This window comes from Gallus gallus, chromosome 1, assembly GCF_016699485.2.
Source record: "Gallus gallus isolate bGalGal1 chromosome 1, bGalGal1.mat.broiler.GRCg7b, whole genome shotgun sequence".
In the NCBI taxonomy this organism is placed as follows: Eukaryota; Metazoa; Chordata; class Aves; order Galliformes; family Phasianidae; genus Gallus; species Gallus gallus.
This window is the reverse complement of record NC_052532.1, coordinates 50,296,806-50,324,330: the sequence shown is the minus strand read 5'-3', so window position 1 is coordinate 50,324,330 and position 27,525 is coordinate 50,296,806. Positions and strand designations below refer to the sequence as shown.

The 27,525-nt window shown below is 42.9% G+C and overlaps 1 protein-coding gene and 1 long non-coding RNA gene across 7 annotated transcripts in view; one reads left to right on the top strand and one right to left on the bottom strand.

Moving 5' to 3' along the window:
- LOC107053703 overlaps positions 1 to 27,525 on the bottom strand; it is a 44,596-nt gene that overhangs the window by 8,188 nt on the left and 8,883 nt on the right. For 2 of the 6 annotated variants that reach the window (XR_006932685.1, XR_006932686.1), the window contains 3 exons: positions 14,418 to 17,473; positions 9,352 to 9,462; positions 5,341 to 5,479 (listed from right to left, as the gene is read on the bottom strand). This is a non-coding gene — a long non-coding RNA (uncharacterized LOC107053703). Of the gene's footprint in view, positions 1 to 906; positions 5,480 to 9,351; positions 9,463 to 14,417; positions 17,474 to 27,525 lie in introns of those variants that run through there. The other 4 variants (XR_006932682.1, XR_005848992.2, XR_006932684.1 and 1 more) reach the window with 3 other exon arrangements.
- Positions 6,100 to 27,040, top strand: FAM83F (family with sequence similarity 83 member F). Its single transcript, XM_001234069.5, has 5 exons — positions 6,100 to 6,594; positions 10,346 to 10,513; positions 16,990 to 17,111; positions 17,631 to 18,343; positions 23,148 to 27,040. Exons 1-5 carry the CDS (start codon positions 6,139 to 6,141, stop codon positions 23,210 to 23,212), a joined length of 1,524 nt encoding a protein of 507 aa, XP_001234070.3. The 5' UTR covers positions 6,100 to 6,138; the 3' UTR covers positions 23,213 to 27,040.

Sequence of the window (27,525 nt, the reverse complement as noted above, 5' to 3'; positions counted from 1 at the left end):
TCTGCAGCCTCAAAGCAGGGTGTGACTTGGAGCAATCTGTCTGAAAACCGTCCCTTTGAAGAAAGGAATCTTAAATGTGGTGACCAAAGTGTTGAGATAGGAACAATGAGAACAGTTCATGAATCTGGATTCAATCAGAATCCATTCGATTATTTTCAAACCTCTAAGGCTGAAAGTAATAAACTTCCCTAAGAAAGATGCCGCTTATTTCAAAACGAGCAGTGACGTTTTGATTCATTGAGTTGCAAAAGAAATGGATCTAAAAACAGTCACTGGAGGAACGTAAGTGCATTATGTATTTGGGTTTTGCTCTAGGAAGAATTCAAAACCAGATCCTTCTGTTGCTGCTGATCTGAAAAGACTGACATTGGTGTGATTTCACTTGCACTCACCCAAGTCATGTCTTTGCTGGATGGAAACACGGGAGCGAGCAGGGGGGAAGCATCCTGTGGATCTGCTGGCATTCTGAGTGAGCAGATAACCTCCTGTACATCACTTCTCTGGAGACTTTTAAGTTAAATAAGCATCAGAGGCTGACATGTTCTGGCTAAAAAAGGACATCTTCCAAACCCGATAAGCTCAGTTCTACCACATCTTGATACCTAGCTCTTAATGTTCATGAATAACAAATCTGTTCATTCCGTCACCATCCCTGAGCCCACACTTCAGCCTTCTGCATCTCCTTTTGGAGTGGTCCATTTCTTCTTTCCTATGCTGCTCCATTCGTACAGGTTTGCTTTTATTGTGAGGATCAGTTTGCTTCCTACTTGTTTATTGTTGTAGTTTAAGGATCACATTAATTTGAAAGTATTCTAGTAATGATTAGCAGTCTAATAAATAGTCTAATCAGTAAGCTGCACAGTTTTATTCTTTCCTTCTCCTTATTCAAAACAGGATTTTTTTTGTGTAGTTTGCTTTATCTTGCTCTTTAAGCTTCCAGGACAACTGAAGCACTGTGGGCCCCAGAGCCTCATCTCAGCTTCCCATTACTGCTATCCTCCACTGACTGCAGATTTTTATTGAATTTGTTCATTCTTAGACAAATGATTTCTCTCTTGCTTCCCTCCACTGACTCTCTCTTATCTGCCACACCATACCTGAACATCTCCTTGCTATCAGCACGTAACTCCATCTAGCCTGTATCTTCTACTCCATAGAATCAGAGAATATCCCAAGCTGACCTGCAAGGACCACCAAGTCCAACTCTCGGCTTTACACAGGAGCACCCCAAATCCATACAGTACGTCTGAGTGTACTGTCCAAACACATCTCAAACTCCAGCAGCTTGGGGCCACGACAGTGGCTGTGGGGAGCCTGTTCCATGCCCAACCACTCTCTGGTACAGAACCTTTTCCTAACACCCAACGTGGTCCCCCCCGACAGCTCCATGCCATTCCCTCGGGTCCTGTTACTTGTGTCTCATTGTCTATAATGTACACTGTGCTGTGAGAGTTGCATTATTATAGCTGCACTAAGCATCCTGTTCAGACACTATGCATGTTTATTTTTCAGTATTTTCTTTCCTGACATCTTCTATTTACAGCTTAGCTCATTTGTGAAGAGACTTTACAGCTACCTGGCTCCTCATCCTCTTTGCAGAAGCCAAAGCAAATGTAGGAGACGCTGCTGGTTTTTTTTCTGGTTGGTTGGTTGTGTTTGCTGCTTCTGTTTGGTTAGTTGTGGAGTTTTTTAAGCTCTTCCTTGTAGCACTTCTGTGAAACAGAGCAATATTATCTTCATTTTACAGATAGGGATCTGAGGCACAACAGATGACCTGGCTGAGGCCCCTCTGTGTTCTGAACTGAAACCAGTTATGAGCTTTTGCTTCTATGGCAGTTGAAAGATCAAGCAAGAGGCCTGGGTCAGCGTGATTTCTTATAGGAAACTGCCTCAAAGTGTGGCCCTGTAAATGGGAGCAGCCAGGGAAAACAGCTACAGGCTTTTCTGCATGTGCTCAGTCAGCAAATACCTCACTTCAAGAAATGAGCCCGCAAACACAGTTGCTCCTTTCTGCTCACTTCAGAGGACTCTATACCTATTTACTCTCACATGGAAACAACAGCTGAAAGACTGAGTGGGAGGCCAGAAGCACTTGACTCAGTTGCAGCAGTTCTCCAATTCAGCAGCTAGGTTTTTCTCCCTGAGGCAGTGTAATATGACAGAAAGGAAGCATCTGAAAGCATTTCTTCATCATCCAGATTGCAGCCCTGTCACTGCTGCAGAGGTGACACACCTACCCTCCACTGCCCGCAGCTCTCCAGCTCGCTGGAGGGAGAACAGTGAAGGCAAACGCTTTTTTCCTCTTCGTCCTGAAATCCCCTTGTTTCAGAGCTGTTAGCTCTGCCAGCACCAGGACATGACTAACGCACCCATTCCTACCCCAGGTTGGCAGCCCTTACAAATGGAATTTTAGGCCCGGGACAGGCTTAGTGTGGCTGGTTGTGTGTGTAACATCCTTCCCAGAAACTCCTGGATGCAGCCTGCAAGATAACAGATCAGGAAGATGCAGTCTGCACCAAGTCTTCACAACGCTTGCTTTGGTGCCAGCCAGCACAAGGAAGGAGTGGTGTTTTAGCACAACCTATTTACTTACTCTTCCTTTTTGAGACTGCAAAATCGTGTATCCCACATCCATTGAGCTAGCTTCTTTTGTTTGCAAAACTCATTGCCACTTTTAATGAAAAAGCTGAAAGGCAGTAAGGTTAACTAGGGATGTTTTGGTAAATCATGTTGGTTTGTTTTGGAGGATCCCTTCTAACCCAAGCCATTCTACGATTCTATACTCCCCTTCAGAAAACTATCATAGAACGATCCTTTCTTTTTCATATTGCCCCATGTTTTTATTCCTATTTTGCATGTCAGTGTTGTCTGCTCTTGGGAGAAACAAGAAGTGAAGAGGGGGTGAAGGGAAAGGCATTGGGATTTTATTCCCTAAGAACCGAGTACCCAAAGTTGTTTAACAAGAGCCTGCAGCAGTTTGTCACAAGCAAAACACTGCTGGGAGGTTTATCGAAGACTATCTCATGAGATGGGCTATTTAAGGACTGAAATTACACAGGAAGGATGGGTAAGAGAGATGTGTGGACGAGCACAGTTACAATTAATGCTAAATATAAGGTGTCATATCTTTATCTAAAGCACAACCTGCATTGCTTTGCAAAGGAAAGTGAAGCAATTAGGCCCAAGTAAGCAGAATATGCGTGGGAGGTGTTTGAAGGCAGTAGATTTAAAGCACTGTAATGGGGTTGGGGAGGATTACAGTGAGAGGTAATATTTCCTGATAGGTTAGTTTACTTCCTTTGGAAAACCTTTTGGAACTAGACCAGAAAAGTCAGGTAGACCTTAACTGGGACTTGGCTGGGACGACACCCAAGCAAAGGTCAAAAATAAAAGCCAACCCTGCCCAATCGTAGGCACCCCCTTCAGTAAGTAATCACCAGAAAAAAAAAAGAATAATAAATCAAAGTTCTAATATCTAATCAAAGGTCTGCTTGGATTTGCAGCAGCCTCAGCTGATTCCTAAAGCAGGCGTCCCCTTTTTCCTTTCTCTTGAGCCAATGCTAAGGTCAGAGTGGAAAACCTGAGCTGAAACAGTAATGAACCTCATATAGAGTGGAACTGGAATTCACTTGTCAGCCCCAGCCAGGCACAATTTCCCCTCCCTCTTTGCTATGTTTAGTCTCCAGTCCTGAAGGGCTGGGCTGTCTCTGGGACAGCGAGGGCAGTTTGTTTCCACAGTTCTTTTTGCCTGTCTTTTAGGTGAGGCTGTCAGCCAGAGGGTCAGGGTATATCAAAAGAGATTGAATCATCAGATTTTTTTAAAGCCTCGTATGGAAAATACTCGTGTTTGGAATGTTTAGCTGGGAGAGTAGGTGGCAAGGGGGGACAACGACACCATGCGTGCATAGGAGAAGTGTCTCTCAGCTTTTGCACAGCTCCATGCCCCTATTTCTCATATCAACATACAGACAACACTTTGTCTTGTAGAGTGAGATGAGGGCTAAACATTTCATCACAGCAAGCTGAAATCTCTGTTGTCGATTTCACTTGGATGTGGGAAACATTCACTTGCTTTTAAACATGAAACTAAACATGCATTTGTGAATCCACCGTTGCTTTCAAGTGGGAGTCTTAGCTGAACAGAAAATCTTACATTGTGCAGCTACAATTGAATAGAGCATCCCGGATTAAAGAGATTTTACTTAGCTCCACATGAAATAGCAGAGCTGATGGCAGCCTCTGGTACAGAAGGAAAAAAGCGGTTCAGTGAGTACTGGCACTAACAAAGCAGCATCTCCTGTGTATTTGTATATTGTGGCTGATTGACTGGGGTGTCTAGCATGGCATAAAATTCATTTGAAGCTTTTCATACAGTTCAGGAACTTATTAGTGTTTCAACTTTTATGGAATCTTTGACGTCTAGTAAGGCGTGAACCCTTAATGCAACTTTCCCTGTCAGGGGACTGTGATAGGGTCTATTTTTTGCTATCAGGCTCTTTATTTTCACAAAACCTGTAGGGGTGTAATTATGCCTCTGGCATCTTTATTTGAAATCAGCCAGTGGGTTCAGAAGTTAATAGAGATGGACAGACAAGCAGAGAGATGGAGACGCCACTGCGGCATAAGCCCTGTTTCCACAGTAATCAAGCTGAAGGGGCATATATTGAAATTATATTTTTTAAGAGATTTGAAAGGCAGAGGAGTAGATTCTGCAAAGTGCAATTTCAAATTTTAAGTGAGTTTCATGACAGGAAAGGCTATCGATGACAGTCTGGAATGCTAAAACTCTCCCTTCCATTTTAAGAGAGAACATCAGGGAAGAGCTCCAGTGCTTGACCTCCTCAAACAAACTCTGAGCACAGGTGATCGCTTGCAGGGAGGAGACAAAGAGCGGCTCCTCTAGCTCTGTTCCTACAGTTCGTGTATTTTGCGTATGTGAGCAATTAGGGCTAATTACATATGAAAAGCCCCGCAAATGCCTCTGAATGTATATCACCACTGCCTTGCCTTTATCCCCATTTCCTTGCTCATCTCTGTCTGGGCTGTCCTTGAGCTACAATGGGGAAGAAGTGCTTTTCATCCTTTGTGTACGCACTGCAGACCTCAATGGGGCCTGCATCTTGATTAGGGCCCCCAGCAACTATCACATACCACGCAAAATTAATCATTTAACATAACAGCCCCCAGTCTCCCACCTGGGACACGTGTGGGGCTATTTATTCACACTCCCAGTCAGAGTCTTGGAGCTGTGCAGTTTTATTCCCAGCTCTGACACCAGCCTGCTGGGCAGCCTTGGGCAAATCGCTCTGTCATCCTCCTGCTTGTAAACAGGGCACCCACCTCCTGCTTTTTGGGCTTCCTGGGAGTCACTGAGCTGCTCTTTTGGTGGGTTGGGAGCGGGCTGGCTAGCAGCCAGCTGGGCCCAATGGCCACTGTCATGGTCTGCCTGTGTTACCTCATTCCTGGTGAATGCAGTCACCTTCAAAAAGAGAAGGAAAAAGAAAAAAAAATCAAAACCAAAAAACCCTTTTAAGTAGATTTTTGCATTCTCACACATCCACACTATAGGACAAGGGGGAATGGCTTTAAACTAAAAGAGAGGAGATTTCGGTTAGATATTAGGGGAAAATGCTCTACTGAGAAGGTGGTGAGGCACTGGCACAGCTGCCCAGAGAGCTGTGGTGCCTCATCCCTGGAAGTTCAAGGCCAGGTTGGATGGGGCACTGGGCAGCCTGAGCTGGTGGGTGGCAGCCCTGCCCACAGCAGTGGGTTGGGACTGGGTGAGCTATGAGGTCCCCTAAATGTAACCTAAGCCGTTCTATGATTCTCCAGCAAGCCACAGCAGCAGCTCGAGGCTGGCTCTCCCCAGGCACAGCGGTCAGGGACAGCTGGCCCACCATGCTGCGGGACCACCGTCCCCATCCCCCAATGGTCAGAGCTGCAGGCAGGCACGCCTGTGAGGGGGCCAGAATGAAGGGGACAGCCACGTCCCCAGTGAACCAGAGAAGCGTGAGGGGCCGGCACGGGGCGGTGCGGCTGCTCCACCTGTTGGGGCGGGCTCGGGCAGGCCAGGTGAGGCGGTGCCGGCCCTGCCTTTCCCTCCTTCCACAGCCTCCCGGCACTGCGGGTGCCGGCAGCATGGCGGACTCCCAGGTGTTCCTGCTGGACGAGTTGCACGTCAACGAGAAGGTGACAGAGGCCCAGGCCTGTTTCTACTATAGCGAGGAGCAGCGTCGGGCCCTGGAGACACTGGTGACCCGAGGTGAAGCCGCCTACAGGGAGACCCTGCAAAAGGAGCGTCTCCAGGACTTCCTCTCCAGCCAGGAGCTTCAGGCCCTGCGGGGCAGCTGGCGGGCCTATGATGACCTCCGGGAGACCAGCAAGGTGGTGCGGGGTCCTGACGGCAAGGCCATCTCGTTGGCCTACTGGCCTGAGCTCTCCGACACAGAGGTACCGCCGCTGGACCTGGGCTGGACTGACAAGACCTTCTACCGGGGCATCAGCCGGGTGGCCCTCTTCACGCACCCTCGCAAGGAGGAGAACGTGCCCCACCTGAAGGAGGTGGTGCGGGAGATGATCCAACAGGCACAGAAGGTAGGGAGCGGCCTCTGTTCCTTCGTGCGTGGGCTGTGTCCACATGTTGGTCACCCAGGCATAGGGGCTGGGCTGGGGACATGCGGGGTGGCCGGGTGGCAGGAGCCCACCACCACACCAAGCATTCTTCGCTCTCTTGGTGGTCACCAGGCTGGGTTTTCCATGCGGTTCATCACCCGTCACACTGCAGTTTGCCAAAGCTGACGCCTGGAATAGATTCACCCCCAGCCCTGCATCACGGTTTTGTAGCCATGGTTTGTTTTTTCCTGCCCCATCCCAGTGTATTATCCAGAGGGCAGGCAGGTAGTGGTGCTGCTCCAGCCACCCCTCCTGTATGTGCAGGTAACCCCAGTTAAACACAGGGCAGCTGGTTTGTTTTGGATTGTTTTCTTTTCTGTGTTTGCAATCCAATACAGCACTGACTGCAAGGCAGCCAGAGTCCAGACAATATGCGGCTGTTCCTCCTGTTTATCTTGGACTGGAAAGGACTGTTAGTGGTGACAGTGCACCTCTGGCAAGAAAACAAGCCAGCCGTGACGCTCCAAGAGCTTGCACGGAAGAGGTAGGGGACAGTGACAAGGTTTTTCTAGGTCTGCCTGAAATCTCCACGAAAGACTGTGAAATTACCCCTTTCATAGCTGATATCTCCCCTCCGGAGAGGGGACAGCAGCATAAGCCACCTCACTTCTCTTAGTTTTGCTGCTTTCTGTTTTTTCTGCTTTCTGATTCAGCACTCTTCCCTGCCGCCACTCTCCAAGCGCACCCTCTGCACATTCAGCCTTTGCAGAGGCTTGTTTAAAGCCAATCTGCTGGGAAACACAGAAAATTTTCCAGAGAGACGTTTATCCAGAGGGTGTCCTCCATTCCCTGCTTGCAGCACTGCATGCACACCCTGTCATCCTGTTCCACTACCGGTGCAATCAGTCACACAGAACCAGAGGCTGTAAAATGCTTATGCTCTGACTTGCTGATGCTCTTGCTTGCATCCTCTTGCTTTGCTGCAAATTCCTCTACAAATTGTATGATAACTGGGAAACTTTGCTCTTTTCAGTACCCGTGTCTGGCACCGACAGGCTAATTAATTTCTTAGTAGATATTTTTCACTGGCTGCATGAACTGTGCCCCTCCCAGCCTAAAGGTGGTTTCATGTTTAACAGCCATTTTAGTGTTTAATGGTCTTTTTCTTAGATAAGTGCCTATTGTGTTCCATCAAGCTGGCCTTGGAGAATAAAATCTCCAGGTAGGAGCTTTTCATTCAACAGATTAGAGCGGGGGTTTTGTTTGTTTGTTTTGGTGTTCTGCTTTGTTTTGGTTTTCAGGAGGGAGTGGCCCTAAAGAGATACTAGTAATATTTGGCACATGTCTAGGGGTGGCTTATCATTAGTGTTTTACATACATTAATTGAGCTACCTTGCTGCAATGATTTTGGCAAGTTAATGCTTGTCAATCTGTAAATACCCATGAAGAGCAAGGCATACCTATAGGTCCTATAGATAAGTAGCATTATTATCCATAGGGTAGAGAGAGGAATGGGGTAAAGAAAAACTCCTACATGGGGTAGTCGCTCATGCTCTGACTTGCTGTGTTTGAGAACGCTCCTAGGTTATCTTGACAGATCATCTGCAGTGTCAGGGTTTTGGAAAGACTAACATCAACAGCGCAGTTGCCCCTCTCACAGTTTGAGTCTTGAAAGAGCCATCTGCAAGGCAGTTCATCAGCTCTTCCTATGGGCTTAGTTTCCGTATTTGTGAGTTAAGCCCATAGTCTTGCAAAGAAGTCTGAACTGACCTAGAGCTGCCAAGCCAGCTGGCAACTGTCCCTTCATATTGTAATGCCAGTACTAATAATCAATGGTCTGTCCAAGGTGTGCTGCAATTTCTACAGTCGTTAGTCTCCTTTTGGATGGAGGAGATGGAAAGAAAATACATTCCTATTTCTTCTGTCTATTCTTCATCAATTCCCTATGCTAATGTTCTTATTTCAAATGAATTGTACTTGGTGTTTTGCTGCTGAGTAACGACATCCAGACCAGAGTGTGTGAAGGGTTAGGAAAGCACAGCATGCCTCAATTAATACCTGAAAACTTAAGTCATAATATGTATGCATGTGAAGTTGTTGAGGAGTAAAGTGGCAGAATTTCAGTGTATTTTTCAGAGGTAACACTCCTTGCCTCTTGTTGCATTTAGCTAGAAAGTAAGAACCAAGGTGGGAGCTGAAATCCAGTTCTTCTAACCTAACAGAAGTTGTTGAAGGACTTAAAATTAGCTTATAATATACCTCCTCCACAGTTCACCTGTATCAGGAATGTACATGCTAATGATGGACATAAACACAATGTCAGCTCTTTTTTTCTTTTTCTAATAAGGAACAGCTTGTGTAAGCACTGCTGACAGAAGGAGCATGACAGAGCAGAGCTGTTGGTTATTGTTGGCCATACAGACAGAGACTCAACAAAAACAGAGGACATTTACTGTGGTATCACTGTCCCACATCCATTTTGCTCAAGGCCATTTTCAAAGGAAAGAGGTGCCTGGTGAGAATTATCCCCCCTTCCACAAGGAGCTACTGCAACTGGAGCTGCCCCTTTTCCAAACATCAACTGAAGAAAATTCTATTGTTAGGTGTAGTCATCAGCTCCATTCACACATAATGTGCTTTTTGCAGCACAGCTCAGCTTGTTGCTGTGACCCTGGCACCTGGGAAGCTAGAATTTAGGTAACTCTACTCCCAGCCTACCGTCAGCATGAAAGATCTCACCTGCCAAGCTGATGGTTCCTGGTGATGGCGAGAACAGCAATTTCCTTCATTCATAGCCTTCAGAATGCTGCGGAGAATAACTCCTTCAGGAGGAAAAGTGAATTGATTCTTCTAATAGAGTTAAAGACACAGAAAGGGAGAGGAAGACAAAACACATAAGGTCAGCATAAAAGTTGCCCACAGTCATCTTGTTTTTGTTGTTACTCATCCTATGAATGTTCAGGCTTGTCTGTCATGTTAGTACAACCTTTTGCTTTCTTGCTTTTATATAAGATCTGTGTCCTTATTTTCATTATTTTCATACCAGAAAAATTATTTTCATACCAGAATTATTTTCACACCAGAAAAAATGTACATGTGAAGAGAGCAAATTATCATTTTGCCTCCAAATCTTAGATGTGTGCTCTAGTCTCTTCCTTACAATTATGAGATGTTTATGTTTGGGCTCTACATGACATTCCTCGTGAAGCCAGCCCTGACAGCAGAGCTCTTTTTGTCTGTTTTGTGCACTATAGCTGAGGAGTCGTGCCCTGATTCCTCTGCACGTTCATTCTTCTATTACTCACCTTCTGAGAAATGTTATGGCTGAGATTTTCACTCTTCTTTTTTAGACTTTTATCAGTGTTTCTTTTTGTTTAAGTGAATCCTAATGGAGGCAAAGAGAGTTTCACAACACTGGATTAAAAATGGGTATTTGACTTTGGCATGCTTCAGGTTGCTGAAATAGCCATCTTCCCTTAGAAAGAGACTCCTCAGACTCCTCAAAGACAGTTAGTTATTGCATTCTTTCTAAAATCCAGCAGGAGCCATGCCAGAAAGTTATAAGGTTATTGGAAGTGCTTGGGCACATACATCCCCATACTTCTGTCTCACCTGTGTGCTCTTACATATTCTGGTGTTGATGCTCTCCTTTATTTTGTACCATTGAAACGGGCTTCCTTCTCAATTCCTAATATTTTATTTAGTTGCTTGTCTGCTGTCTTCTTGTTTCTAGATTATTGCAGTGGTCATGGATGTATTTACAGACCAGGACATCTTCCGAGATATTGTTAATGCAGCATATAAGCGCCGGATCCCAGTCTATATAATCTTAGATGGGGATGGTGTGAAGCTCTTCCTGGAAATGTGCAGATGCCTTGACCTCAGTGACTTTCAGATTCGGGTAAGATATTCAAGACTGAATCATTATTTTTTGCAGTTAAGCGGCCATCCTGAATTGTAATGAACCTTGTAACTCACCTGGAGAGATTATTTGCCTTTCACATGAAACAGAGATCTGTGTAGGTTTTTTTTTTTTTTTTTTTTTGGCTCTTGTGACCTGTATATTTCTTTTAGGAAGAAATTTGCTTGAGGAAATTCCTCTAGGTCTCCTATGCAAGTCCCAGATTTCTAGAGTAGTTATTTGAGTAACTGGGCTCCAAGCAAACAATAACAGTACACATACATATACTTTGTGAAATCAAAACTTTCCTACCTATCAATGGTCATGTGGGGCTGAACAAGCTTGTAGTCCTCCTCTGCCTGAGAACATTTGGGACTGGGGAGCACAGCTGCTCTCCTGTTCCATATTGGAGTACGTCTTCACACAGCACATGCACCACAGCAGAGTAGTCAGCCTTGCTTGGCTGGCAGAAGCAACTTCAGTAGAATCTTTTCATTGCATACAAACTGAAATCCTTTGTGTGTTTATAGCTGCTATTGTGTTGGTTACTGTTTTAGTCACTGTCACTACTACAGATTTGTTCCAAATACTGGAAAAGTCACTAGATTGGAAACAATCTACAGGGTGCAAGACTCATCACTCTTGTGATCCAACTGCTTTGCAGAGCAGTGCCATTTTGCCTGGAGGACGGGCAGATCTTCCACAAACACTCAATAGTTAAAAACAAACAAACAAAAAGCTCTGAAGGTTAGAGAGGCTCATATTAACCATTCAGGCAGTACCATCTTAAATGTGGGTGAAAATGAATTGCGTGTTTCTGAACAATGCTCCTATGAACTACCACTCTGCTTGTAGTTTCTGGACTTCTTCATCAGAAAAGACATCCAGCTGAGCAGCTTTCTCATCTTTCTCCAAAACAGAGATGGAAGTTTCTTTCCTCTGGTGTCTTTGGAAGCGAGATGCAGACATTGTTCTAATAGACCTGTTTTAAGCTTCAGAGGTATTCTGTGGCCTGGACTGAAGTCGCTTTGGTAGAAAACCGTACAAGTAGAGCAGCAGTTCCATTTGCTCTGGTACCTGTTTTCCAGTACTTTTCTCACCATGTCATCATGTGCAAGAACGATGACTTCAGTACTGCATACTTTAAACCCTGGATAGAGTGCCATGACACTTTAGAAAAGCTCACAGCGCTGTTGGAGAGACACGCTCCTCTTTGTCTGCGTTCTCCATCTTTAAGAAGTAGGCAGATTCTTCCTGCTTTTCTTCTCGCCTCTTTCTCCAAAGGTATCTGCACACACTTCATGCGCCAAAACCAATTATCACAAAGACATGCTGCAGCAGTGATTAGGTCCTGCAGCAGCTTTGTTGTATCACAAAGTCACCCTTTCCAAAGAGACACAGTTTGAACTGATGCCATCAAAAGCACTAGAGAACTCTTAAGTCTCTTCTGTGCTTCCCTTCTCTCACAGCAGCACTTGCTGTGTTTTTCTTTAGACTCGTACTGAGCTGAAGGTGTTCCACCGATGAAGAACCTTTTAACATCCTTCTTTAACTGAATTCCTCACTCTTCTGCAAATTTCTAACACACAGACTGTTGTCCTTTAACTATTCTTTTTTTGTTTGCTTTCCCAGCTATGTCATCCTGTATCATAAATTGCCCTCTTAGGGATATTATATTCCTTTTCCAGTACAGCTAAGGAGGCTTTAGTTAATTTTGTTAAGGTCAGTGCACTTTATTCCTTTCTGTGGTGCTATGGAAAGACTGAGTCTTCCTGTAAGGAAAAGCAGGTCACTTGTTTCTAAAGGATAATGGCCTCTTGCCATCCTGCCCAAGTTCCTGTTGTCAGTGTGACTGTAAGGGTCAAGAAGATGAGGAGCAGTTTGTTGGTCATGCTTTCCTGCAAGGCTTTATTGGATGTATCAGTGCTGCTGTTTGGGTGAGAAATCATCGTAGTTTGACACCAAGCTTTGAATAACCAAGGAATCTCAAGCAAGATGTAGTTTCTCCCTTGAGGACTTACCCCCACCTCACTGAGCTAATGTGTCTGGGGTTGTTTTGCATTTTTAGTTCTGGCTTTTCCACAGAAAGTTGCAGCAATGTGGGAGATAACTTTAAGGTTTAGTGTCAAATTCTCATGTGAGAGAAAAAGTGTTGACACATTACTATGGGTTGGCATTGCTGCAGCTTCAGGGTGCTTATTCTGTCTTCTGTCATCACCAGATGCTCAGACTGCTGTGATTCTTGTCCTTCTGTTTCCATAGGTCTCTTCATCCAATGCAGAGTGAACAGTTAACAGTCCCAGTACAGGGAGGCTTACTGCTAACACTGGATTTTGTCCTTTGTCTGCATGTAGTGCTGGGCATTTTCACAAAATTCCTGGCTATTTTTTAAGATGGCAAGGTATCACCATCCTCCCACAGTCTCACAGCAGGGAAAATGGTGTAGGAAGACTGTATCTCACTCTACAAAGACTTTTCACTGACTTCACATTTCAAATGAGAAAATCTCATATTTTTCATGAAGGCCAGAGATTGTTAAAATGCATTTAACTTCAGTCATCTGTGCGTTCATCTTGATATGTTAATGTGAGCATGTCTTGTTTGTATGAGTCATGTGGCTTCTTGAGCCTGCAGGACGTGGTTTGCCAGACTTTAGTTATGTTTGACATAAGGGTGTTCTTCTGAGATCAGAATGAATCCAAGTTCTCATAGATATAAAATTCATAGCCCCACAAAACGTCCTCTTCTTGTTGACCTGAGGGTGAGGGTTGTCACCAGTTTTTATAGGTGTTTTCTTCCCTGTGCTTCTGCTAATCAAGTCTTCAATGAGATACACTTTTGCTTAAAGACATGGAGTTCACCTAGAGCTCTAAGGAAATGCAGGGAATGTGGTATCTGCAGGAAGTTCACTTTCATATTAATTTTTACATTCATTTCCCTAGCATGCAAGGATTTCCTTTCCTCTCTCTAGGTAGTCTTAAAAGTTTCTGCCTAAAACATTTTTTTTTCAATTTTGTTTCAGTTTGTCATGTTTTACCTTCCAGATTTCCTCATCCAATTCTAACTCAGCAGAGAAGCTGAATGTGATGTGATGCAGTGCTGTTTTGTTTTAATTATCTGTTAGAAAATTCTACTAGGCTGCTTGTGACCTTTCAAAAACAGTGGTTTACCAGTGTCTCTTTTTGGAAAGAAACAAAAAAGAAACCAGTCAGTATAAGGGACTGTTGAGCTATTGTCACGTAACATCTACTGCTATGGTTTGTTGCCTGTCCTTTTTCTGGTTTAAATCTTTCATGCCATTCATCCCAATGGAAACACAGATTTCTGCTTCTTTGCAGCATTTATATCAGTTGTTAGAAGTTCTAAGAGGAACGGGACATAGAGGATTCCCTGGTGAAAATACTTGCAGCACCCACCTTTAGTGTCCATCTCAAGTACCTTGTGTTATTCAACCCCGTGCTTGTGGGCGCTCCTGCTCGGGTCTGTTAGTGGTCAACTAAGTGTCAGTAACAATGTAATACTGACTTTCTCAGTTGAGTCTAATTTAACTTTCTGTGGATGCAGCACAAAGTTTAAAAGTGTGTCACAATAAATCAAGAAAGACTGATTCCTTTGCTGTGTGTATTAATTAGGTTGGAGTGTTACCAGTCTGTATTAAGTTGCTGCCAGTGAGTTGTTAGTCACTGCTTGCAATGAGGAGTGGTGTAAGTCTGCGTAAAGGAAATGTGGAAACCTAACATAGACTGCAGTCTACATGAGGCAGGATGTAACCAAACTTAAGCAAGTTGCTGCAAGAAAACAAGTTTGGAAATGTCTCTTCTACCTGGAAACTAACTGGTCCTTTACCCCAAATACTTGTTCATACAATAACACTAGTGCCCAAAGAAAATGGCTGAGATCTTACCTCGTTTATATTTGTCTTCCCACTTCTGTTGTTGTGTAATCTTCAGTACATGAACCCAGGCTTGTTCTTTCTCTGTACAGCTTGATATATTAGTCTTCAAGTGCTCCAAGATCCTTCAAAATAGGAAACATTATACAAATAACCTATTAAGTGACTTGATGTTTATATGACTTTGTGCTTATTTTCTGCATTTCAAGATGCATTTATACACTCCTGTGCCTACTTTGTTCAAGGAGGTTTATGTGTTCAGCTGTTTGGCTCTATCCCCTCTGTGCCTTTCTCAGTGTTAAGCATAGCTCAGTTACTGCAGAAATTCAAATGTGCTTTCTCTCTTCCTAAAGAAGGTGATATAACATACAAACAATAAAATCCACACTTGTTACATGCTAAGAAACATTCTGCTCACACAGGCTGATCCTCCTCGATTCAGAAAGGAATATGACATTTCAGAGCTGTCGGCTGATTTGAAGGACAGATGTCCTCATTGACACCTGCAGTCAAGATTCTATGATTTGGCAAATTCCAAATCCAGCTTTATTCAGCAATGAAAAAAGACAATCATTTTAGGCGGCCAGCCAGTCATCTACAAATGTTATTCTAAATACTGGAAAGGGCAGCCTTTCTCCTGTGCTCTACCCAACCTGCATTCAGCATCCCACACAAATGACTCACTGCTAGCTAGGCCTTGGGCAAGTCGCTTCATCGTTTTTGTCTCTCAGGTTTCTCATCTTTAAAACAGGGTGATAATACTGTCATTGGTGTTAGGAGGATTAATTAGCTAGTGCCCACACAGGACTGCAGACAGATCAAGCAGTAGATGAATGCAAAATAGTAGTATCATCAGTTACTGTTAGTCAGAATTTGTACTGCCACTGCTGTATTTTACTGAAGAAAATAGGAACAGATTCAAAAGGTAAGAGTTATATTCAGAAAACTGTTTTTTCACAGAAATCCACATTCTTATAATCACTCATTCCTGCATGATGATTTCTACAGCCTATCGATATTTAAGCTGTCAATTAGGTTCGTAATAATAGTACTTAGATCTTTGTGGGACCTGAGGCTGTGCTAGTGTTAGCCAAATCCTCATGATTCTCCTGTTCTGCAGATGGGGGAAGAATGAGGCAAAGGTGAATTGACTTTCACAGAACATAACAGGGAATACTGCCAGAACTGTGATTACACGTGAGACTGTCTGACTCCTAACCCTATATTTATTACTCCAGATCACAATACCTTTTAGCTTTTCATTGTTAAAAGAATTCTTAAGAGAAACAGATGGTATAAAGAAAATGGTCTAAATTTGTATGTCAGATTGACAAGATAATTTGCTCCAAACTTTGCTGGCAGTGAGTGCTTTTGAGTGTTGGGGTTTTTTTTTTTAATGTTAGGTAATATGTATGTACACCTGTCTGGCAATTCATCCTCGAGCAGCCAGGATCCATGGAGTTCAGCATTGGTCTGAGCAGAGTAACTCACAGTCTAACGTGCAAATATGGTTTTTTTTTTTATTATTATGTGCATGCATAAGTCTGTTATAGAAAATCAGGTAACCTGAAATCAGTTTTTTTTCTCTGTCTCTGGTACTGCTTTGTGTTATTATTTGTAGGTGCAGTGGCTAAAAGGGTGTGAGACAGGAGGTTTGAGGAGAGATAATACCTTCTTCCAACTACTTCAGTATATTTCATAAAAAGTTTTGCTTTCTCTATCTGCAGAAATACTTCTTTGCTGATCTCTTTGGGACATCAGCAGAGACACTTATCCTACATCTTTTATTCAGAATAAAATTCTGTGTTTTTCACTCTCCATTGAACAGAGATGAATGTAGGTAGACATTGTAACTGTTTGGTGTTCTTAGCAAAATGGTGTCAGGATTCCTTTGTTGTAACAGGCAGGAAACATCTGTGTATGTTTTGAATGGTATAACTATTTCCTCACCCCTTCTGTAATAATTAAATTACCTAGTCCTATAATTTGCCCAGTTTTATCAAACTATATGTTATTGGGATCAGAACACAAGCCTAAAATAACCTAATTTAAGCCTCATACAATACTTTCTGAGTCTTTCTGATTGCACAGGCCTTGCAAAGTTCCTTGGTTTTGTGGTTCTGGTAACACTGTCTGGAAAAGAGCTCGCTGATGCTATGGAATAGGGATTAGGATTCAGAGAGTACAGATGTGACTCAGAGCTTCATTCCTCTGAAAGGGGTTGGGCTTTCTGATCTACAGCACAGGACTAGAGATGGCGGATTATTTCATTTGGAAAGCATTGTCTTGTCAGTGGGCTAAGATGAATAGCTGGAGACAGCAGACAGAGTTACAAAGATGCTGACTTATTGGTCAGGGTTCTAAACTGATGCATAGGAGTGACTTGTACTGAAAGATGATAACAACAGAGTTTTCAGCAGTCTGCTTTCCTTTCTGCAGCCCTTCTGCTTTCTGGTGTCTAATGATGAGCTGTAGTCCCAGAAGTTGAGATAATGTGAGTGACGTGTTAAGACTTGGAGTTGGCAATTACCTAATTCTCTGCCCTATTTATTGTGAAATTTTGTGTTTTTTACTTCCTGGTTAGAACATCCGCATCCGTTCTGTGACAGGAGTTGGGTTCTACATGCAATCAGGGAAGATCAGAGGTACACTGGCATCTCGATTCCTGATGGTAGATGGTGAAAAGGTGGCCACTGGATCATACAGGTGGGTTGCTCTTGCATAAGGCAGAGCTACATTCTTCTTATGTAAAAAATGGCTTGTGAGTCTTGTTCTCATGTCATTCATTTTCTTATCCTCCTCTCTGTAATCTGTTTGGCATCTGTAGAAATTGGAGTAAGATAAGAGAGAAGGTAGCGTAGAGTACAAACTGCTCCCAGGAGAACAGAACAAGTCCCTGCCAGTGAACTGTTCAACTGTGCTAGAGACGGCGCCACCCTGCATTGGCCACTGTAGTCGGTTCTTTTCAGAGAGGTTTCCAATCTGGAGACTCTTCCTGTTGCTTTTTTAAAAGGATATGCTGTTCTTCAGAGCTTTCAGATATTTTCTTCCAGATCTTGTCTGCATGCCTAATGAAGAACAATAATACACAACTTCACCAATCTATCCCGACCCATATTGGCAAATAGCACAATGCTATGTATTCTCACAGTGTTTCAGATATTGTTGGGTAGGCTGGGTCAAGTATGCACTCAAAAATCTTACGGTTCTGTTTCCTATTCTTAGCTTCACATGGAGTTCATCCCATATTGACAGAAACATCCTACTAGTCTTGACAGGACAGCATGTGGAGATGTTTGACGTTGAGTTTCGTGAGCTCTACGCTATCTCAGAGGAAGTTAACTTCTTCAAGGAATTGGGTATTGCTAATTCAAACCTTCATGGAATTGGGAAATCAGGCTTTCATTCCTCCATGGTGGCTCGGAAGAACATTAATCCCAAGTATGGCTTAGTGGCAGGGGCAACCCGTGGTGAAATGTTGCTCTGGGCTTCACGACACAGGCAGGATAATCAGGATAACGTGGAAAGGGAAGAAACAAGTGAGTCTAAGAAACGATTAAATCAGTTCCTGAATGACTTAATCACATTAGAGCAAGAACTCCCAGAGATTGAACCACCTCTGGAGAACTTCAACAAGTTGAATAGGAGCCCTCAGAAACTACTCTCCCGATTACACATGGAACTGAAAAATAAATCCAAGTCCAGAGAGTCCATTCGTGATGTGAAGAAAGAAGATGCGCAGGCCAATTCAAAGCAAGGAAAGCGGTTTGCCAGTGGGTTTTTTAGTCGCAAGGCCAAACGGTCTCCAGGTTCAAGCATTGAAGCAAATTCTTTTGCCAGTGAAGGACACTCAGGGGAAGACCTTGGGAATATGAAACTGGAATATGAGCGGCTCAGCACAGGGCATGCCAGTGTTCGGAGCGCTGAAGGCATCTCAGGTAAAACCTCTCCTATTAGCACATTCTGCTCCTGTGGTTTTAGGCTGTTTCTGAGTTTGGTTGATTGGTGCAAATGTATTCAACACGGTCACCTGAGTAGATCTTGTTATTTCCTCTGTACTAAAATGAACAGGATCAAACGAGTAGAAGTTGCGTCAAACTAAGCATAATTCCAAAGGCAATTTAATGGCATTCTTACTGTAAGATTGCTGCTTCTCATGTATATACTTTCTGATGCTTCCCACTAAGCAGATGTGGGATAGAGAGAAAGATGAATGTCTCCTTGTGAAAAATAAGTTGCGTGTACAGTTCTTTAAGTGCAGTGTCCTGATAAGCAGCAGCAATGTGCTGAGTGTTGTAGTGGTTAGCAGTGTGCAGACAGATTTCCAGTGTAACCCCTCCTTTCATCATTTGGCTTTTGAATGTATTTACTGTGCCAGGGTTACTGGTGGAGAAGGAAGGAAACAAGTATCTGTTGAGCAGGGAGTGGAGAAGGTGGAAGTTTTTTGAACTTGCTCCTTCATATCCCTTTGAAATGGAAAAGAGGGTCATGAAAATAGAAGTTATGGAGAAGCACTGGATCTGAACCCTCCCTTCTTTGCTAAGGAGTTGTTGATATATTCACTGAGCTCTTCCAGGTCTTCATTTGGTTGAAAAAACAAATGATTACAATTTCTCCTAATTCATGTGTTCATTGCTAACGTCTCAACATTTCAGATGCTTTGTCAGTTTGAAGTAAAACTAAGGACTACTCAGCCTGGTTGTCTTTCTCTCCCAGTGAGGTGTGTTGGATGTCATTTCATCTTGCACTAGTAGGAAAATAAACTAGTTCAGGGAGAATAATTTCTTCCCAACTTGTCTGGCCATGCTGTGTTCTGATAAATACAAAATGTGGGAGTAAAAACATGAATTCCCTTAGGACCACCATGATGTGACGTGGAAAAATATTGTCCGGAGTGCAAAAAGAAAAGCAAGGTACTAGAAAGGTTCCAGGTTGTGATTGATTAAATTCTTAGAAGTATTTCTGGCTAAATGAAGGACAGGCTTAAAAATGCCAAATGAACATAAGATAGGAGAACTTTTAGAAGGCATAAATTGATTATTTGAGACTATTGTAGATCCATTTTAGGATGGATGTATTTGGTATTTAGGGAGGCAAAAGTAAACCTTGGTCTTTACCCTCTCATCACGTCACTTTATTTTCTGAGCAGACAGCGTGTGCTGCTGGGCCCTATTCCTCAGGGCCAGGAAAAAGAAAATTCCTAGACCTATAGGGAGATGTATGGGCCTTTCTTTTCAGAGGATTGGACCTGAGGACTTGCACTACCCTCTAGTGACAGAAATGGAGAATTGTGTAAGTTCTGATTTGTCAGCACTTCATAATATCAGGCATTTCCCAAGTTTCTTGTTGTCAACTGCTTTAAAGCAGATAGCCCTCCATTCCCACAATATCATGGCAAAATTAGGTCCAGATTAAGGCAAGAAAGAGACTGATCTCTCTAGTTGGACACTGGGGTGCTGAGCCCTTCTGGGAATTGCACAGGTCAGGGCAGCAGGGATGTCTCCTTTTAATACAGTGGATCTTTGCCAGCTTGGTCTGGACCATTTCCATAAGAACACTATCAAGCTATTATATTCAGGTTTTATTAATTGTCACTGCTACTTCCTCTGAGCTGGCATTCCTCTTTCAATAAAGGAGAACACAAAACACCGAACTTGGGAGACCTAGGATGCTTCCAGGCAAGCCACTTTGAAAGTACAGGGAAGCAGCAGAGGTTCTGTTCTCCAACCTTCCTGCTGTGTTCTTCCTGACAAGTCTTTCCAAGAAGTCAGTGCAAATGTTTCCTGCTTTGCTTTATGCTAAATGAGATTGCCTGCTCCAGTGACAGTGAGAGACTCCACAGCCTTTCAAGTATGGTGCAAGTAGGCTTAGGTCATCTCATGTAAAAGGCTGAGGGAAGATCACTGTGTGTTATGTTTGACTCACTGCTTGTGAAAGAAAGCTTCACTAGCCTAGTGGTTCCAAAGTGAATGGAGATGGTGAGGGCACATTAGAGAGATGAGACTCATGAGAAAGGAAAAATTGAGTTACCACAGAGGATCCTGCAGCTACTTGATCAGCAGCATGTGCTTCATTAGGATTTAATAAAAGCATCTTGAACGTGGATGTGGAATAAAGTTCCATCTTAAAGACAAAAACAGGAGGCCTTTTGTTCTGAGGAAACTGTATGACCTGTAATGTTTTAAAACTTTGTCCTTGAGCAGACCTAGTCAAAACTGATGCTGCAATACCCTGAGTGACAGAAGGGAGGTAAGAAGTGGAAATGAAAGAGGGAGATGGTGCTAGATATGCAGTCAGGTTAGGATGCAATTATTCAGAACTTCACAGCTTGAAATAGTTGCCCTTACCTTTTGTGAAGACTAAACAGCACACTTAAGCCTTTTGGGCCTGCCTGTGCACACATCCTCCAAAGTCACCATTAATTCTCTAATTCTGTAGTACCACAGAGACACATCACACCTTGAAAATGCACTGAAAGACCAGATCTACACCCCAAGTAGCTTGTAGAGTAATTGAAAGACACTATTCAAGCAGACTAAATGTACTGTTCAGTCTTGTAAGAGCAAATGTTGTTGAAAAGAATACAAGCTGGGACGGGATGAAACTGTATTTTGCAACAGTCTCTGAAAATCTGACAGGGTATTTACATGCTAGAAAATGATAACTACAAGTTAGAATGGGGAGCCTGGAAAATACAAGGGCAAAACAAGGGAAAATACAAGGGCAAAACAAGGGAAAATACAAGGGCAAAACAAGGGAAAATACAAGGAAAATACAGATAGTAATGTCCTGAATTACATGCTCAAATAAACTTCCTGGGGTGTTGTTCTACTACAGTGCATGGAGACTGTGTTTTGTCTTACAAGGTTTGCTTAAACCACACCATCAAATCAACACAATTCTTGGATTTCACTATTGCCTGCTTCGGAGCACAACAGCAGCTCTGAACCTGACCGGAATGTTGTTAATTTTATGCTGCTGCTGGGCAGGCTGTGATCAGCAAAGACACTGATGTCTGTGTGCAGTTTCTGGGAAATACTGCAAGGGTTTGAAAGCTGCGTGCCTTTGGAAGGCACTGGCTTTTTGTTTTGTTTTCTCCCCTGCAAGCAGCAGTCTAGGAGGGCAGAAATAGCTGTTTAGTTATCACCAGTGCTTTTCAGCCCAAGTGGGATCATAGATTGGTGGTAACTGGGCATTTTAGCTTGTGTTGTGAAGAGAAAGAGGGAAATGACGTTGGGTACACACAAGGACTGTGGTTTGCTCCAACTGTAGCAGGATCTGTAGACAAAGGCCAGAAGACAGGAGTAGGAAGAGTGAGAAGAATAAAGGAGCTGGGAGCTGAGACTGAGCTGAGAAGGAGCATTGATGCTTTGGAAGGTAAACATGAAGGTCTTGAACATGATACAGACAAGGAGGGGAGTGGGGGTGGCATGGAGATAGGGGCAATGGTAAGATTAGTAGGAACATACAGAATGGGTCTAAGGGGTACAGCAGTTAGAATGAAATGCCATGGAGAGTTGTGGGGAGGAGGCTGAAGTATATAGAACAACCACAAAGGGGAGAGCAGGCTGCAGTGCAGCCTCCTGCATGGATATGCAGAAATTGCAATGCGGAAGGGGAGAAAGGAGCTCTTCTCCTTACCATCAGGTACAGGTGAGGAAAATGTCGGTCAAATACCCACAAGCAAAAAAGCGACATGGATGGCTGGACAGCATGAACTTAGAGATCTTTTCCAACCTTAATGATTCCATGATTCTATGAAAAGAATTCATTTGAAGCCCAGTTCAAGGGCAGTGCTTGGATTGAATTTTTCCTCATTTCAGCAAGGTTGAGACTTCTCAGTAACATCAGGCAGTTTTCCTGTAGTGATCATTGGCTCCAATTGCATGAGAGATGTACCTATCCCTTCCTTCTGTAGAAACATGTAAGTGGGGTCTGCCCTCGTTCGGAGTGGCTGCAAGCCATGCAGCTGCCCCCCACAGTAAATACAGCCTCGGTATATATGTGATATACATTGTGTGAGCCTACTGAGCCCTGAGTACAGCAGAGCTCACTTACTTGCAAAAGCTTATGCAAACACACTTAAGTACAGTGCTTGAAAAAAGTTTGCTGGGGCATCCGGTTCAGAATCTGGCTGCAGTAAAGTGCAAGCATTAAAAAGTACAGATATTTGGAGAAGAAGGAAATCTATAGAGTGAGCAATGGAATAAACCCTAAGAAGATAAAAATTTAGGCAGCATTATATGCTGCTTAACTGAGGGACCCTGAGGTCTCTGGATTTCTCTTGCAAAAGAAATGGTAGAAATATCACCACTTGAGATGTTTAATACTGAACATGGGAAAAGCTCAATGAGACTGTGTGTTGTGATGTGATGGATGAGATGACCTGACCTTTCTTTTTTGTTTTCATCCCTTACTGCTTGGAAAACCCTCCACTCAACTCATTCCACTGCTTTGCAGCACCATCTGGGATCTAAGAATTCCACTGACACTAGCCTGGGTACGGGCCAAAGCCTGGAATTACTTCTCCTGTGACTTTCTCCACAGTATATTCTGTATTTGCTATTATTTTAGTATCTCTTTATTTTACAGAATGAGGAAATAAAACCCCAAGAGAATGCAGAGTAATGTAGGTCTAACAAAAGGCATATCATAAATAACAAGGACTAAAGCTTGAGTCCAAACTTTCTCTGGATCTTATTTACTTAATAGTAACATTTTGTTAACTTCTTTTCATTCCAGGTAACCTGGGTCCAAACTCCACTACAAGCGATAAAAGCAAACAATCTACCTGTGTGTTATCTTGATTGTCTGGGAAACTGAAGACTGAACAAGCTGGTTTAGTAACATGTTTATCGATTTGTCCTTACACAGTGGACCAGCCACCGTGTGGTCGTGGATGCAGCTGGCACCCCCAGTTAAACCATATTTACTGGGTGAAACATAGACTTTGGATGGTTGGTCCCTTAAATGAGGGTTAATGATGAATGTATTAGTCCATATGTATGTGTGCATACAGATTTTATACATAAAAACAACTGTGATGACCGGGTCTCAGAGCTTGCTCTGTGTCCAGGTAAATGCAGATTTTCTGACTTACTCGTGCTGCTACTTCAGTCTGTTTAGTTACAGACTCAGAATCACTGTGTTGCACTGTTTACTCTACTGCATTGCAGAAATGTATTGGTCTGACTGGCTGGAAGTCGAAGTCCAATCAGTGGCAAATTCTGGGTGAAACAGTGATGTTTACAGACAGCATAGCAATGCTTTGTCTTCGAGGAGACTTCCTGTAGATTCCTGTTGTCACTTTATCCACACAGAAACTAGTGGCTGGGGGAGAAGGCTTTAGCTAGAAGAGGCCAATGGATTAGTATCTTAACTGTTTTTTTCATGTCATAAATATAGTAGTCAAAGTGATTTGGCAGTGATCTGTTAAAGAGAAGCCCTGAGATACTAGGGGAGTGTTTAACCTGCAGCTGAGACTGGGTCAGAGAAATGCCTTACATGGGAGAGTGGGCAGATCTGGGAGCAGCCACACAGCCTTCGATGGCTGCTACAAAATCCTGTTTGTTGCTAAGTGAGCAGTACTTTACCCTTCATGGAAACTGTATGATTAAGGAGCGCATCTCTGAGGCTGAAAAGAAGCAAGGCAGGCAGGCAAGCTTTTCAAATGCTTTTTTTTTTTTTTTTTTCCTTTTTTTTCCTCAGGTTAATATTTCCAGGCTCTAAAAAAATGCCTAAATCACGGGCTTTGATCCATAAGAGATGCTGCATGCAGTCCGACCAAAGGCCATCTAATCTGCTATCCTCTCTCTGAGGGCACCCAGTAACAGGTGATCACAGAAGCATAAAAAATAAAGCTTGGGTACAAAAGTCTTTCTCTGGCACTGTTGCAGCAGTCTGTGGACTTTCTGAACTGGCAGTTCCTTCTGGACCTGGCCTTAAGGAATGCACTTAGTCCTTTTTTAAAAATCTTTTTTATACATTTGGCCTCCACGGTGTTCTGTGGCAATGGACCCTGAGTTCATTGTGTGGTATTAAAAAGAACAGTCTTCAGGCAGTTTTAATGGTTTACTTGATGATTTCATTGAGTGACCCTAATTGTTCCACTGTCAGATGTAGTAATGACCGCTCCTATTCCTCATCTCCTTGCCACTTTTTACAGACCTGTATCATACATGTCCTCAGCCATCACGTTTCCCAGCTACAGGTTTATGGTATGTGAAGCTATTCATTATAGAGGACCTGTTTGACACCACTGCCCTCTAGTTCGCTGGCTCTCTTCCAGTTCTGCCACTAGCAAAGTGGAGAAGCAGGTTGTTTTTGTTTCCTTGGTATGCAGATTGATATTTTCACTCTGCTTTCTTGCCATCTAAATTATACACTCTCCTGTCATAAATAAGCCCTCTTGTGATATCTAAGAAAAATAAATCCTATTCATAGTAGACACCTGAAAGGTAACATACCTGTTTGCCAGAAAGCTATACAGACATCAGGAAACGATAGGTTTCATTTTCTTTCTTTTTTTGTGTTGAGATAGTGTTGAGTTTATTTCAGTGCACAAGGACAACAGTGACAACTGCTGCACTATCAGCACAGAACAAACTGCTCCAAAGGCTCTTCCAGGTGCTGGGGTGCAATGTTGATTGTTACACTAAAACAGCTAACTGTAGTTGATGATAAAATGCGATGGATTGATTGACTGATTAACTGCCTTTCCTGGAAGTAAATTTAACTTGAACAGCAAGAAGGTTTGTTTTACTCTGGTTTTACCCTGTAGAATATCTTGAGACCCTGAAACACCAAAGGTATTATGCTCTCTGTTAAATACACTTTCACTCAGTGGGTTAAATGCTTGTGACTCTATATAGTTATTCTATATAGCCTTCTGGGAACAGGCTGTAGTTTTACTGCTAGGACTGTCAGCTCCTATTATCAGCAGTGTTTTATAAAATTGTTCCTGGTAATGGAAGAGAAGAGGTGTTGGAAATTACACCATCACTTGGACACAGAAGTAAGTTAATACATGAGATATCCTGTTGGCGGTGGGTGCAGTGTTTATGTGCCAAAAGCTATTGGCTATATACATCTAAAACTGTCTAAAATGGCTTGATTTTGCCATGCTTCCATTATTCTCCAAATGATTAGGAGATTTTTTTTCTCTCCTGGTATTTATTTCACTTTGTTAGCAGAAATTCAAGAGAAATTTATAAAGCCAACGTGGTTCCAGTTTTTTGTTCTGATAGGAATATTGTCACTTGGTACTTCCTTGTTCTCCCAGACTTTTAAGATATTTATTTATTTTTTTTAATTGTGCAATAGGCTAATTTACTAATTAGTACTGTGTTAATGCATCTGGTCAGGTTTTCCAGGAAGTCCTCTGTCTCTTTAGGTTTTTTGTCTTTGTTGCTTCATCTTGGGTGGAGTAACTTAAATCACCCAAGAAGCTGATTTCACTTGCTATTTCTTCTATTCTGTGCTTGCTGATTAACACGCTTTACTTTCTTTTTCCTATGACAGATGCGAAAGCACTTTCTTTAGCCTTGTCAACTAACAGGATCTCCTTTCTAGTGAGAATCTCTCATCAGTTTGTTTTCTGTTTTGTTGCCACACCAGTTCCTAAAACGTAGTGTTTGTTCATTTGTTTTTAATTCCCTTCCCTACTTCGACTGTTTGAAAGTCATAGAAGTCTAATTTCATGCCTTGACGCCAGAGTCTAGTAGAATTCCTTAGGCTTATTACACATTATTAATTTACTGAATTGAAGAGAGCAAACTTGCTTTCTTGCATGATGTGAATCTGCTTCTTAAACTCAGCGTGACTCTTAAGGGATGCATGCAACCTTGCTGATCCAGAGTGGATGTTTCAGACTCTGGTGGAACTTGTTCTTCCCTGCAGACAAGATCAGCTGAACTTGGACATTTGGCTGCTTCTATGGGAACAGGTCTGAGTCCTGGTGAGGTGACTGCGTTTATTTTGCTAATTGTGGTTCTTCATAAGTACTAGGATCCTAAGGCTGTGACCTGTAGAATGAACCTCTGATAAATGTTGCTGATGGTGCTGCGGGCAGAGGGGTGAGAAGCAGTGGTCATCAGTTCTCTTAGAAGTCTCTTAATGGAAGCTGATGGTATAGCAGTGCCTATAGAAGTCTTCAAATAAGATGTCATTTTGTTCTAGCGCAAGAAGTCAGCTGGTGGAACTAACATAACCAAGTCACTAACCTTCCAAGGCAGTGGGAAAGATGGGAGATATTTGATTGTTGCTATTGGAAAGAACAGGGTCAGCTCTCTTTGTAGTCTGTTTCCTGAGCCTGGACAATCCTAAGACATTGTCTATTCTCTGGCTCTTGTTCACTCTTGGTCATTCAGCCCAGGTTTGCTGATCCGTGTGGTGTACCATGGGACCTATACTGGCCAGTCTTGGTTTTGGAAAAAAGAGTAATGAAACTCGGGCTTGCAGCTCGCTATTTCTGGTGTGAAATGGGGAGTGGTTCTGAAAGAGTGTCATGGCTGAATGCGCGCCTTCTATGTTTCCTTTGGGATGCACTTGTATGTTTAATGTACATATGTCCAGTGACTTATGCCAAAGACCTTTTCTAAGTCAAATAAATTCTTTGCTGTGTTATGTTCAGGTAATTCGTTCATTGGTGTTGTTTTTAACTTCTCAGCTGCACTTCCTAGATAGTTGGGATTTTTTTATTTGTTTGTGAAGAACCTGTACTCTCTGGATTAGAGTGGGTTTCTGCATAACACATGAACATCTTTGGTCAATGCTATGTTTATTAACAGATGTGGGGAATTCAGCTGCTAGTACAGTGTCCTCTGGTTCTGACTACCTTGAGGGAGGCTCTAAATCATTGGAACAGGCTGTAGCAGATGTCCACTTCAGCTTCTCTTTGGTGTTATTTTTCATTACCACTCTTTTCGCAGCTGAATTATGTCTTGCTGCAGCTGTAAATGCATATGACAAAGTGCTACCTGTTTCCCTTTCCATCTTTACTGTATAATTGTACCCATCAGTAATGACATTTCACTTACGAAACAGAATCCCTCTGCTGCATTTCAGGTTTACCTGGTACAGTACAATCCTTGACATTTAAGTAACTCCACAGCTTGTTTCC

What these genes read in the sequence shown, in the direction of transcription:
- FAM83F (XM_001234069.5), top strand. Translation starts at nt 6,139, where the DNA reads ATGGCGGACTCCCAGGTGTTCCTGCTGGACGAGTTGCACGTCAACGAG. An exon ending in TGATCCAACAGGCACAGAAG is followed by an intron (nt 6,595 to 10,345) that starts GTAGGGAGCGGC and finishes TCTTGTTTCTAG; the next exon opens with ATTATTGCAGTGGTCATGGA. An exon ending in GTGGCCACTGGATCATACAG is followed by an intron (nt 17,112 to 17,630) that starts GTGGGTTGCTCT and finishes TCCTATTCTTAG; the next exon opens with CTTCACATGGAGTTCATCCC.